The sequence below is a fragment of the Australozyma saopauloensis genome, chromosome 2 (assembly GCF_035610405.1).
Source record: "Australozyma saopauloensis chromosome 2, complete sequence".
Taxonomy (NCBI): domain Eukaryota; kingdom Fungi; phylum Ascomycota; class Pichiomycetes; order Serinales; family Metschnikowiaceae; genus Australozyma; species Australozyma saopauloensis.
The window spans coordinates 1520716-1534554 of NC_086132.1; the positions used below are offsets into that span (position 1 = coordinate 1520716).

General features: G+C 44.2%; 4 protein-coding genes across 4 annotated transcripts; 1 reads left to right on the forward strand and 3 right to left on the reverse strand.

Annotated features, from left to right (window-relative positions):
- Positions 1 to 120: 120 nt before the first annotated feature.
- PUMCH_001895 (uncharacterized protein) lies at positions 121 to 3144 on the reverse strand (the record flags this gene model as incomplete). The annotated part of the gene is made up of 1 exon (XM_063020929.1): positions 121 to 3144. The coding sequence occupies one exon, from the start codon at positions 3142 to 3144 to the stop codon at positions 121 to 123; it is 3024 nt and encodes a 1007-aa protein (XP_062876999.1).
- A 347-nt stretch (positions 3145 to 3491) lies between these two features.
- On the reverse strand, positions 3492 to 7763 carry PUMCH_001896 (uncharacterized protein; the record flags this gene model as incomplete). The annotated part of the gene is made up of 1 exon (XM_063020930.1): positions 3492 to 7763. The coding sequence occupies one exon, from the start codon at positions 7761 to 7763 to the stop codon at positions 3492 to 3494; it is 4272 nt and encodes a 1423-aa protein (XP_062877000.1).
- Positions 7764 to 8565: 802 nt separating this feature from the next.
- PUMCH_001897 (uncharacterized protein) lies at positions 8566 to 10311 on the reverse strand (the record flags this gene model as incomplete). Its single annotated transcript, XM_063020931.1, has 1 exon — positions 8566 to 10311. The coding sequence occupies one exon, from the start codon at positions 10309 to 10311 to the stop codon at positions 8566 to 8568; it is 1746 nt and encodes a 581-aa protein (XP_062877001.1).
- A 1352-nt stretch (positions 10312 to 11663) lies between these two features.
- Positions 11664 to 13571, forward strand: PUMCH_001898 (uncharacterized protein; the record flags this gene model as incomplete). The annotated part of the gene is made up of 1 exon (XM_063020932.1): positions 11664 to 13571. The coding sequence occupies one exon, from the start codon at positions 11664 to 11666 to the stop codon at positions 13569 to 13571; it is 1908 nt and encodes a 635-aa protein (XP_062877002.1).
- Between the last annotated feature and the right edge of the window lie 268 nt (positions 13572 to 13839).

The window sequence follows — 13839 nt, forward strand, 5'->3', positions numbered from 1 at the left end:
GCGCTTTAGAGAGCACGTTTCAACTCTGAGTGAACCTTTGAGAGCACATATAGACTGTAGTTTTTGTGTCAATCGTGAAGCATGCAGAAAATTTGAAAAATTTGATACAGACATGAGTTATTAGCCGCCACACTTACTATTGCAGCGACAAACACAATCTGGAACAGGGCAAACATAGTGTTTGCTAAACCACTCCTCGGCGTGATGTGCGTGGTATCCATGTCCACAGCTCAAACAGAAGCTGAACTTGTTCTTAAAGCTTTCGATCTGAGTTGTGCTTGCCATTGACGAAAGGCCAATATCGTAGTCAGCCATTGGTGCTCCGAGCGAGAGAAGACAAATGGCACATCTGGGCAAAGCCACTCCACAATGTGGACAAGAGTTCATATCTCTATGAACAACCTTAGGATTGTTTCTAGCGTTAAACTTTTGCATCAAAATTGAATTGTTCGTTGGACCCTTTCCTTTGGCAGGCAGAGCCATGTTCTTCTTACATCGACCGCACTGCAAAAACACTTGACGAGGAGTTGGTTTTACAACCGTCATTCCAGCATAAGTTTTGGAAGACCTGGTCCGGGCCACATCAAACTTTGCGCGTGTTTTGAACAATCCCCATGAGTTGAGCAAGTTGCGATAACAATCGACCCAATGGTTGACCCTCTCATCTTTGAAGTACCTGGGAACCGCATACTGAGCGATCAATGCCGCAGTTTGAACGTCAGAAGTCTTGTCGACATACGATTGCAAAAGGTCAATTCCACGAGGTGTAATACCCGTGAGTATGAGTCCCTCTAGTTCGCCCCTATTGACGACATTCACGGCTATTCTGTTGAGGTAAACATTCAAGTCTTTATCTGCTAAAAATCGAGCAGCGATACCTAGGCGTTCCCTTAGTGGTAATGCATGTTCATCTAGAACGTCCCACCAATCGTTGTCTGAAATGAAAGCGAAAATGGCCCTGAGATAAGGGTTCTCAAGCTCAAGAGAGAGTTTTCTGCATAAATCGTTCCATGGCAGATTAGTAGTAGATCCTTTGAACGCCTCATAACCTGCAATAGCTGTTGACATCAATCGAAGTCGCTCATTCTTGGCTTGCGACAAGATCTCTATAGCTCTTGGGACATTGGCATGGAAAACAGCCCAACCAGCTGCCTTTTCAATCTGTCCCATGCTTACGAGGTCATTGAGTTTCGAATCAAATTCATCTTCCGTGAGGTACCATCCACTGACGATCAAACTCAATTTTCTTTGTAGTTTGTGTTCACTGGATTTGAAGACGCTGATACCAGCAGATTTCTTCTCCTTATTGGCAATCATCGACCGCACTGCATTTGAGAACATCTGCTTCGTAACCGAGGAGCCTGTTGGTTTAATTTGTTCTTTGTCATCAGTGATGAAGGCACGATCTTGGCCAGCCAATTCTTCCACGCCTTTCCACATTGCTAAAACGCCGACATAGCCTAGGTCTACTCCTTTGCACAACATCGTCCCTTTCTCAAGAGACTTTTTAGCCAAACTGATCCATCTCCAGGTATTTTGTAGCGACAAGGATGCACCAGGCCCCTGGGTTTGTTCCAATATACGAAAGTTTGCCTCGCAATCCACTGAATAGCCACAAAGAGCTCGTTGCCTCATCACATAACAGATATCAGTACGCATGACATCAGTTAAGCCAACAGTGCTTCTCAAGGGATAGTAAGAATTGCTTTCTTCGTGAAACTTCTTAATGTTTTTCTCGTGCTCGCTGAAAGAGTCATTTGGCAAATGAGTGTTGGAGTGATTAATGGGTCCTGTACTCTCTTCATCTCCAAGAGTTGATGTCACTTCTTCGGAGTCTACACCTCTTGCCTCATGACTCTGCAAGTGAGCACCTTGGATGGGTGCGCTCTGCTTCACATTATCAGTTGTAAGACTCTGATCTTCAGCAAACTTTGTGTAACTTCCCTCTGGACCGGCTGTGGAAAATTCATTGTACGAATTGAAATCAATCGCCTCCACACTTTCCACGACTGGCATACGAAAGACCAGCCCTTTCTCACGCATGCAAACAAAGTTTGTCGATGTGTGGGAAGAAGTGTCTGGTGAATAGTCAAAAGAGGTCACATTAGGTAAATCTGTCTTGCAATCCAAAACCATGGCAACAAAGAACAGCTCTTCATGAGGATCGTATAGTTGTGCGCTTTGCTGCTTGAGTCCAGATAAAACACTCAGGCTATCAGTAAATGTAGGCGGTGATAAGTCCTTCGCTATTGGCACGCATCCGGTATTCCATCTACGAATCAAGTTACCGTTGAATATAGCAGAGAACTCACCGCGGCGAATTGTAGAGAATCTAAAGCACAAAGAATTTCCGCGTCTCAAGCCATCATTGAGAAGCTTATTGAACTGAAGAACTGGCAATTCGGACGCAACCGGTCCTCTCGCGGTGTCTAAGAGCTTACGTCGGTCCCAGATAGAAAGCGTACCGTCATCTCCAACAGAACTGAATATATGAGGCTGCAACGGATCGAGTGTGATGCGCAGCGTGCATTTCGTGGCCACTTGATAGATCGGTGTTGGCGAAGAATCACGCAAATCAAACTCTCTCAATAGCTTATAACTGCCTGCCATGAGGAGAGTGCCGGACGGATCGCCTAGATTAAATACAGTGGAGAGAGTGGCCTCGTTGGAGAGATACCCATGACTCGGGCGCGCGACTACGGACTCGTTGACCTCTGTCGAGGTGGAAAATATACTAGTGTGTTTAACCAAGTCCCAGATCTGCAACGAGTTGTCTTGCCGAGACTTATCGAAGCTGGCAGCCACAAGCGAGCCGTCATTGAAACTCAAAGAATTACAGGGCCTATTGTGTTTTGTGCGAAGCCTCAACGTAGGAGAAGCTGGCTTCGTTACGTCAAAGACATGCACTATACCATCCATTGTTCCTACACCAGTCCACCCTACATGGGGTCGCAGATACGAGAGACATTGGATCTGCTCGATGTTTTTGTAGGAATGGGTTTTCGAGATGGAGTTGGACTCGACGGGCGGGTTTTCGTGGTGTGTTTGGTAGAGCGAGACTTCGTCTCGGAGAGGATTGATGGCTAGGAATCGTTGCTCGTAGCCGAGATCCCAATTGATAGCTCGAACGATTGACCCGGACATTGAGAGCGTAGAATGGAGATGGTGCTGCTAAAATTTGCGGTGTGTTGGTGCTGTAGTTTCTATGATGTAGTCGATATCATATTGTCGTGGGGTAGATACGCGAATCAAGACTATGAATACGAATGGTTGGTGATAAATACAACGATCGAAAAAAAGAGATACACTTATGATGAATTAAAATAAAAGTTGTTGGAATAAATGCTATACAAATCATAAATGAAGAAAGGGTATAAGAATGCTTCGTGTGAGCAAATGGGATACAGAAGGGTACTCTGTAGAATGGAATTGCGGAACATTGTTCCTTTCATGACTATGACACATTTGGGCAATTAAAGCTGGAGTGATAATTATTTGGAAGGTACGCACATCGACATTCTGTGGTCGGCGGCAGCTTCTTCTTGTTGAATAATGAAGGTCACAACATTCACCAAGTTTTGGAATCCTTTGGGTGATCCCTTGATCTTCAAAAGGTGCAACGAAGAGGAGTTGGAAAGGTCTATAATTTCAATCTTAAAATGCAATTTCCGGCCTCTGACGTATTTGGAGGGAATTACACCGCTGATAAGAGCAAATTCCTCATCAATGTTGACCCTCGTGACAGATCCCTCTATTTCTTTGAGTCTAATTTGGTTCTTGACTATTCTCATGAGCTCTTTCGATGAAAGCAGTGAGTCCAAGATATGAATGTCCTTGATGCTGTTCTTATTGTCATTGCTGTTCTCACTGTGACTGCTTCCTGTTAAAGAACTGAAGAATTTTTTAAACCAGCCAGCGCCAGTTGCCCTTGGAGAACTGCTTGTCTCAGCAGCAGGGTATTTGTGTGGGTTCGATGAAACGGTGATATTGGAGAATCGGTTGTGACCATTGTCCTTTTCCGTAGTAATACCCAAGCTTGGTGCAATTGGGGCCTCTCGTTGAGGACGCAAGCTAAACCTCTTCATAAACCCGTTTTCTAATAGTTTTGGACTCGAAATGATTGGTTTGGAGTTTTGCACCATTGTTGGGGTGTTCTTGGGCTCCGAAGATCTCTTCGATTGAGAGGCGCCCCTTGTCAATGAAACGTTCCTAGACAAAGATGCAAGCTTTGATGCTGCCGAGCTTCTCGAATTTGCCCTAGCACTTGTCGATTCTGGCGTCTCGACTTCGATTTTGGGAGTAGCTTCTGTGGACACATGCAGTGGCTCTTGAGCTTGGAATGCTAAATTGGGCAGTTTAGGCAACTGCTTGATTTGCGGAGTTGGAAGGTTTTGGAGCAGTGGTTGCGCTTGTGTATGTGCTTGAAGGTCAAACGAACTGAAAATCTTGGTGGAAGCCCGGGAACGCTTCATTCCTGTCGTAGTAGACTGGCGCTTCGGTTGCAAAGTTGCCATGCTTTTAATCGTCTTTTCATCAGCGCAACTAGTTACGTCGTTATCACAATGTCCTTCGTAGTCCGACGAATCAAGTCTTTCTTGTTCACCAAAGAAGTCGTCTTTAAGCATTGTGACGCTGCTAAAGCGACTTTTAGCAGTGAAACTGCCCCCTCTTGGTTGAATTGTACCATCAGTTAGCAAAGTGTACTTTGACTCGTTCTTTGTTGTATCATCTCCCAAAGCGGACTCTTCTTGTGAATGCTCGGTTTTAGTATGCAAATGATTCATTGAAGGTACTGCAGAAGTCACTCTATCGCTGTAACGGCTCTCATCATTGTTGTAAATGTTTTCACGGTACACAGCTGCCCCTTTCGAGGCATAATAACTGGAATCTTCTTCATCATCTTCTTCTTCCTCATCAGATGTTGCAATTGAAACAAAGTTAAGAGGATTGTAATTGCTCTTAGAACTGAGACGAGATTTTGGTTCTCTGGCTTTGACTTCACTTGTTTGCGGACCACCTGTGCTAATATTGAGCCCAGATGATTCTCTTGGGATTTCTTTTGGAGTAGAATCGATCTGTTTGGTGTTTAATAGTTTCTTTCGCTCCTTGTGAAGCACAGAGCCATACGAAGTATCCTCGTTGATGACAGATTCTTCTGCGTCTCCCTCCGCGCCATTTAGAACACCATTGAACGAAATTCTTGAGAATCTAGGATGTGGAATAAAGCCAGTTGAAGAATTTCCTTGCATGTTTGAGATAGGAGACTGTCTTGGGTTGAAGGACTTTCTTTGCGTGTCCTTGTCAAGATTGAGTTCAGAAGCTCTCAAAGGGAGAAGATTTGCAGCAGACAGAGGCTTGCTTTCATCAATTGCTCCAAGCATAGATTTGTAACCAATATGTTCTGAGTCTCTTTTCAAAGCGTGCGAAGAGTGATGAGCCTCCTTGCTTACTTTTGTATCATCAGATGTGCCGTTTTTCAATATATCTGCCAAGTTCCTAGAGGTTGAAGTTTTAACCACCGAGCCTGATCTTGAGACGGAAGCTTGACTTTTGTACTCCAAACCGATTCCTAGTCTTTGAAGAACCTTTGAATTCTTGTCACTCAATTGGCTGGACCTCTGTGAGTTAGAGGTAAGTGATTTAGCCCGGAGGAGCGATGAGCCTCCGGATTTAGGATCTAAGGAAGAAGTCTTTGGGGTCGGAGCTGTTGCCACTCTATTGGAAACAATTTGAGAAGTAACTGGGGGTTCTGGTTTATGAGAAGAACGAGACTCTGCCGCTTTTTTGGCTTCCTTTAGTCTGGAGCTTATGATTTCTCTCTCTCTATACTTTCTTTCGTGCTCATCGTTCTTTCGCTGTACCTCAAGAGCCAATGATTTTTCCCTCTCTTCCATACTGGACACGGACTTCTTCTTCTGCGGCGTTGAGGAAACTGTTGGACTCAAATTTACAGAGGCTTTGCTGAGTCTATTATTGAGTGCCCGCAACTTAATTAACGTGTCAGAAGAAAGGTTCCTTCTCTTCAGATCCATGGTCATGCTGAAAATTGTTTGTGGATCAACATCAGAACCAAAGATGTCTTGGCAAACGTCTTGGAAAAACCGTATAGCCTCATCCTGGGGTTCCTGTGGGAGTTTAGTGTTTTCTTTGTCTTCGTGCTGTGGTTCGATCGATTGAATGAAGCCCGGCGTTAGTTTGCGAGTAATAGGCTTTCCCTCGCCAGCTTTCAAAGGACCATTCAAGCCTTTAACTAGTCCCAGTGCGCGTGACAGCGAACGTTGTAATGACACATGTGAGTTATTTCTCGAAATTATTGTGTTGTTCATGCGGGTCTGTTTCTTCGAGGAGTTTGATACAGCAAACGATGTGTTCGTGATATTTCCAAGCACGCGCTTGCTGGCCAAAGACTTGTGAGAAGCAGATTTAGTGTATTTCTTTGGCTGGCTTGCATCTTTGGAAGGTGTGTTTCGGCTATTGGTGTTGCCGCTTGAGAAGACCTGTTTATCGTCTGATCCAGTCAGGTCCGAGTCATCATCTGCGTAATTAGCGGCATTGGTGTAGGCAAGATGATCGTTTCGATACTTCATCAATAGGTAGTAGAACATTTTCTCTGCAGATTTCTCGGGCGAAAGCAAGCATTTGACGACCTGCTCCTCAGGGCAATTGTGAAAAAGGATGCACAAATTACGTAATAGCTCTGGGTCAATCATCTCTGCAGATTCGATTGGGCGAATATTGGATCGAAGAAGACTGCTCTTGGAAACACCTGACAGGTCGGTAGGCTCTGGGTACTTACGCAAGAGAGGATGTACAAGAATCTGTTCGATCGATATTCTATCCTGGGGCTTCACTTGAAGCATTCGCAGGATCAAATCCTTTGCCTCTGCAGATAAATCTTTAGGCATGATGAACTTACCATTTTGGACCTTGAGAAGAAGCTTACGAATGTTCTCGTCATCAAACGGAAGGTGCCCAGTGAGCAATGCAAATAAGATGATACCACAAGACCAGATGTCTGAGGGTGCTCCATGATAGTTTTGGCCTGCAACAATCTCAGGCGAAGCGTAATGGGGAGATCCACAGGAAGTTTCTAGGAGCTTTTTGTCGACTTCCAAAGCGGCCATGCCGAAATCAGCAATCTTGATATTCTTGTTGAAGTCGAGAAGCAAGTTCTCGGGTTTGAGGTCTCTGTGGCAGATATTGAACTGATGTAAGTATCCAATGCCATGGATGATCTGCTTGAAGTAGCTGATGGCTTCAAACTCCAGAAGGCGGCCTTTTTTAATCAAGTAGTCGAAAAGCTCGCCGCCCTCGATGTATTCCAAAATGAGATACAAGTCTGTTTTGTTCTCCCACACATCATAGAGCCCCATGATGTTGGGATGAGAGATAAGCTTCATGATGATGATTTCACGTTCAATGCCATAGGGAAGATGTGTGGTGTCGTTCTTTCTATACTTTGGGTTTTCGATCTTCTTGAAGTTCAGTTTGGGCACGATCTTGACCGCGGCCAACTTTCCAGTGTGGACGTTCTTAGCCAAGCGGACGCGGCCCGTGGAGCCGCGGCCCAACGTGCGGCCAAGCTTCCAGGGCCCGATCTTGTTCTGGGCCTTTCTTTTCTTCGCCGAACTGTTTGTGTTGGTGGATATTTGAGATAACCGCTTCGTGGCATTGGTGACAGACTGCACCACCCGATCTACGTTCGCCAAAGACTGCGAGGGGTGGATGTTGTCTGCCGACAGATTGAACACCAAAGATGTCATGGGGGAGATATAAAAAACTGGAACGAAGTACTATATGTTGTCCTGGGTCGAGTCTACGAAACGCGTTTAGAGGGGGGCCTCGAATGGGATGGAAACGCTTGAAATTCAGACGGGCCGGTCACGTGGCGGTCGGGCAGTGTAGTGGGTATTAGAAAAAGAATGGATCGTGGAACCGGAACGGGGTGACGGGGAGGAAGTGGTATCTACTTGACTAGTGTGAATGGGTAGTGGGAGGTCAGATGTTAGTAAAAAATGAGGCATAAACACAGGGGCGTGCCGTGCAGGAGCGTGTGTTGGGTGTGCAGAGGGCGAGATCAGGGGACCTGCGGGTGGGTGGTGATTGGGTGCAACGGTGGTTGGAAAAGGCTGAAAGCGGTGATTTTTGGTTTTGTGTGATTAGTTGGGTGGTAAGGTTTGGGCTGAATTTTACGTGGGGGGCTAAGGAGAGGAATGTCTGATCCCGTATGGAAGTGTACCGTGCAGTGCTGAACGGATCGTGAATGGTGCAGGAGCCAACAGGTCGTATCGGGGAGCCTGCAATAGGTCTGTGGGAGCCATTGGTAAAAATTCTGGTGAGTTGCAAAAATTATTGCCTTTATTTTTATCTTTGATTATTAGGTTAATGTGATGATTGATTATTGTTAAAAGCCACAGATTCAAATATCTTCTTGACTCAATTTGTGTGGAAGATTGTCTGAGTAGCGCGACAGTTGGGTGCAAATTCTAGAAAATCAATGCATTAAGTACGAGAAATTTCAACTATATAAGCGAGCGACCGTTAATCTGATAGATTCAAGGGATTTCACTCTTCTCGTTTTTCTACGACATTCAATTCTTCCACATTATCAGAATCCCTCACCTGAGGTGTAGCCACGGGCAACCTCTGGTTAGTCACAAGCAATGAGAAAACGAATCCAATTGCAGCATAGCCCAAATTCAAATAAAATGCGGCCCGAATTCCGCTCATCACTTCGGTGTTCAAAAAATGCTGGCTGGCGGCGGACAATCCCGGAGTGCTCTTCTGAATAAGGTGTTTAAGATCATACTTGGAGAGCTCCTGAATCACCTCGGGTGACTGTTTCATCAAATTGCGTGGCAAATTCTTCAGAATCGTAGATGTGTACATTACATTCGCCAAAATTCCCGATATAGCACCACCCACTGAGCGGCAGAAATTCAAATAGGTGGTGGCTAAAATCACTCCTCCCGGAATCTTAGGAGCCACAATCTGACCAGCCATAAGAGCAGCTTGCATGTTTATACCAATGCCAACGCCAACGGGTATCAAAAGTCCTATTTGCATGGGAGTGGATGAATCGACATCGAGTAGACACAATAACCCGCTACCGACGAAGCCGAGAGCAGTACCCAAAACGACAATTGGCTTCACCAATCTTGTTTTCTTGACAAAGACACCGCCAACAATAGATGTGACAATAACACTAATGATGAGAGGCAACATGTCGACCCCTGATCTCCAAGCCGAAGCTTTATGAATCACCTGAAAGTAAATTGCAAGGTAAACAGTAGCTGCAATATAGTATGAAAAAACTCCAAACATGGTTAGGGCAGCCGCTGTGACTTGCAAGGTCTTCACGACCTCTGGTGGTATCAACGGGTTCTTTGAATATTTGAAGTTCCACACACAAAAGGCAATTACTAGAAGCCCTCCAAGTACAAAACAACAAATGACTGCTGCTGAGTCCCATTTGAAGTTTCCATCTGAACCAAAGGTTAATGCTAAAAGCACGAGAACTAAGCTTGAGGTCATGAGAAAGATTCCAGTGTAGTCAATGATTTTCAACTTCTTTCTAATTGAGAAGGAAACTTTAGGCGGAGTGAATGAGAAAAAGAAAACAAGTGAAGCCACTGCTCCAATGGGTAAGTTTATGAAGAAACACCATCTCCAAGATACACCTGATGTGAAAGCTCCGCCAATCAAGGGCCCCAAAACGGATGCAACACCAAGGATTGTACCAAGAAGGGCCATTCCCACTGGTCTTTTGTCAATGGGAAGCACCTCGGTGATGATAATGAAAGTCATGGTTTGAATTCCACCACCTCCAATACCAGCCAACACCCTGCCTCCAATAAGTACATCCATGCTATTTGCTAATCCACACATAAGTGATCCTGCCTCAAAAAAGAGAATTGCCACAAGCATGGTAACTTTGCGTCCAAAGATAATGGAGATTTTACCCCAAACAGCGACAAGAACAGCCATACTGATGAGAAACCCTGAAGATAGCCATCCAACTTGGTTCAATGCATTGAACTTGGTTCCAACGGTGTTTAAAATTGTGGTAACGATGAGCTGATCTAGAGCGAACAAGAACATACACGCGACTAGGGAAACCATGCAGAGAATTAATTTCTTACCCAGTAAATACATATCTTCTCTCTTGGTACCATCCCCGGCATCAGCCTCATAAAAGCTCTCAGCCTTATCATTTTCACCAGTCTCCTGATTTTCAATGGAAGGAATTGAAGAGACTTGATTGGTCTCAGGGCAAGGTTCTCTTGCCTTTGACGATTCAGTAAACAGCATTTTTCGAAATTATGGAAGCCCTAATTTCACAAAGCTATGAGTGTGGCTGCAAATTTCTAAGATGAGTTTGGATTGGAAAGCTGTTTTGAAGAGCTAGTTTTGACGTTCAAAATCGCAACTGGTCACTAGCTTGAAGAGGAATTCATAATATAAGAAAGGAATATTCGACAATATTTATATCAACGTTTAGTTTTTCCATGGGACGGCTGACGGATCATTTATCGGGCCGGTACTCAAACATACGGCTGCGAAATTCAACGTGCATACACGAGATGGAAGAAAGATTATGTGCAGTGCCGAGAAGATTTACGATTTTCCAGGCACTTTTTGGTGAGTAAAGGAGAAGGAACAGGATTGACCAAACCCGCTGATGTAAAATTGGAAGATTATAATGCTTATGAAAGATTTCAACGGCAATTCTTTGCGTAGTCTCTTTTTTGCTTCAAATCTGTCAAAATTCAGTTTTTCGGATTTAGCAGGTTCATTCGGGTCCGAACCCACGGAGATATAGATTACGATCCCTGAATATAGACCCATTATTTTATTTAGTATTGGTGCTCCACTACATGCTTACGGGGCTGAATTCAGGTATGAATGGATGTGGCCCAATATTGCAATTATGTTATTTGATAAAAGAATTTAGTTCAGAAATCATCCCGGAACGATCTAGATTGTGTGATGCTTCAATGTCATCAATGATCAATTCTCTAACAATGATTTGCAATCAAAGAATGAGGGTAATACCAGTGAGTTGTATGTGAGCCGTTTGTGAGTCGTTTGTTTTGACAGTATTATTGATACAGAAATATGTTCTATGTCGCCCTGTGTTCATGCTATGCTGAAGACCTCTACTTACAATTCAGCTTAGAGCCATGCAATTTGCAAACTGACCAACAGGGAATTTTTAAAAAAAATTAAGCGTGTCTCCTGGTCTCAGAATTCGAATCGTTTTAAAGATGTCTACGCAGAGCTTTCTAGGTGACTAAGCTTTGAAGGAAAGCTTTCAATGAGTACCCCATTTTTGTAGCTCGTAGCTCGTAAATCTCTCATATCTTTAGCAAATTCTGTTCCGCCGCTCGAATTATGCAGAGCCTCTTTTTTTGCCCAGAGTGCCCACACCTAAGTGTGCTCTAGTCACTTTGTCTGCAAACTGCGCCTCCAGATCAAAGTTAGTTTGCAAGTTTTCAAGTTGCGTATTTTTAGAAGAACTTAATTTCCGGACTCAATTTCGATTAATTTGGCTCAAACTAGTCGCAAATCCTCGGCAGTTGCTCCTGCTTATCTCCTACCCCTAAGTGCCCCATACTTCCGCACCTTGCATCTGAATACATAAACAGTAACACACACCAATAATGCTCAAATTCAAGAACAAGTTCAAGTTCGGGTCATCGGATAAGGACACCCAGCTTCCAGCAACCTCTGCATCGACAAAGCTGTCTACTCCGGGGCTGACCACTGCGTCTTTGCCTGAATTGTCAACTCTTTCAATCAATGAATCTACAGACGCCAATTCTAGTATTCCCACGCCAACAACGACAGAGTCGGCTGCAGAGTTGCCTCTGCCTGCTGACCTGACGCAGCCGGCTGTGCTTGCTACCAATCCCGGTGTGCTTATCGTGAAACTCTATAGATCTAAGAACGTTATGCTCCCCATAAGCGTCAACAACGATAAACAGATCTTGCAGGCATTGGCACAGAACACCAATGATCCCAAGCTGTCGGCGTTGCTTTCCGACCGCTTGAACCAGCTCTACTTGAATGACCAGTCGTTTGATCTTTTACCTGGCCCAATCGCGTCTTCGTATATTCCGGCTAACATTGAGATCCCTAACAGCACCGGCGAGCGGGTCGTCAAACCTCTACTATTTATGACAGTTGAGTTTGACAACAACATGATTCTTGTGGAGTCTCGCAAGGGAACTGTTGATGCGTGTCAATGGGACAGAGTGATGACTTTTGATGTCACCAAGATGCTGGCCCATTCTCACACCAGCTCCAACTTCTTGAACATTAATTTGTATCTCCGTTTGCCAAATAGATTAGTGCCTACATCTGAGAGAGATAGTAAGGCTGACATGTTCACCCGGGGTACTTCTAACACCTTCGGAGACTTGCAGATTGGCCAAATCAAATTGCCTATGAACTTAAGGTGCCACTCAAAGCCTATACGTTTGCTTGATCACAAGGATCTTTCTTTCAAAACAAACTTAGAGGCTGGTGACTCTGTTGGTGAGATCTCAGTTTCGATCGACTTCAAGCCGCTGCTCAAGAGCCATCTCTCTATTGAGGACTTCGACTTGTTGAAAGTTATTGGTAAAGGATCTTTCGGAAAGGTCATGCAAGTGATGAAAAAGGATACAAAGCAAATTTATGCATTAAAGACATTGAGAAAGCAACACATTGTGTCTAGGATGGAAGTTACACATACTTTAGCCGAGCGTACGGTCTTGGCTCGCATTAACAACCCTTTTGTGGTTCCTCTTAAATTTTCATTCCAGTCACCAGAAAAACTCTACCTTGTCCTCTCGTTCATTAATGGTGGAGAGTTGTTTTATCATTTACAAAAGTCACGTACATTCTCGATGGACAGAGCAAGATTCTATACGGCAGAATTGCTTTCTGCCCTCGAAAGCTTGCACGAGCTCAATGTTATTTATCGTGACTTGAAGCCAGAGAACATTTTGATTGACTACCAGGGGCATATTGCCTTGTGTGATTTTGGGTTGTGCAAGCTCAATATGAGCAATGAGGACAAAACGAACACATTCTGTGGAACTCCAGAATATTTGGCTCCCGAATTGCTATTGAATCAGGGTTACACAAGAAGTGTGGACTGGTGGACTCTTGGAACGTTGCTTTATGAGATGTTGACAGGATTACCTCCATTTTATGATGAGTCAGCACCAGTCATGTACAAAAAGATTTTAGAGGACACATTGGCATTTCCATCGTTCTTAGAAGGGACAGAAGCACAAGATTTATTGATCCAATTACTTCAGAAAGATCCAGCCAAGAGATTAGATGATGCTCAACTAATAAAGAATCACAACTTTTTCAGAGACATTGACTGGATCAAGTTGGTTGAAAAAGCTTATGTTCCCCCTTTCAAGCCAAATGTGAATGGATTCCTTGATACTTCGAATTTTGATCAAGATTTCACAAGCGAGCGTCCTCAAGACTCTGTTGTGGATGACTTCTTGAGTGAATCTGTGCAAAAGCAATTTGGTGGTTGGACTTACAATGGAGAAACAGTGCTTTAGATACGCAATGAGAACACTTGAGAGCTTTGATCTCTGACTACTTCGTTGGAGATGTCACACCAGAACAATACATACAATACGAATGAACATTGAAACCTAGCTTTAATTTTAATCTGAGTTATGGGAGATGAAGTGATTAACTGGGCGCAGAACTGGGATGGGCTCTCTGTATTTGGAGTTCGTTTCCGATCTCGGACTCAAATGCAGATAAAACTGGCAAGAATGCGGGATCATGAATCAAATCACACGATAGGCTCGGAATTGATAT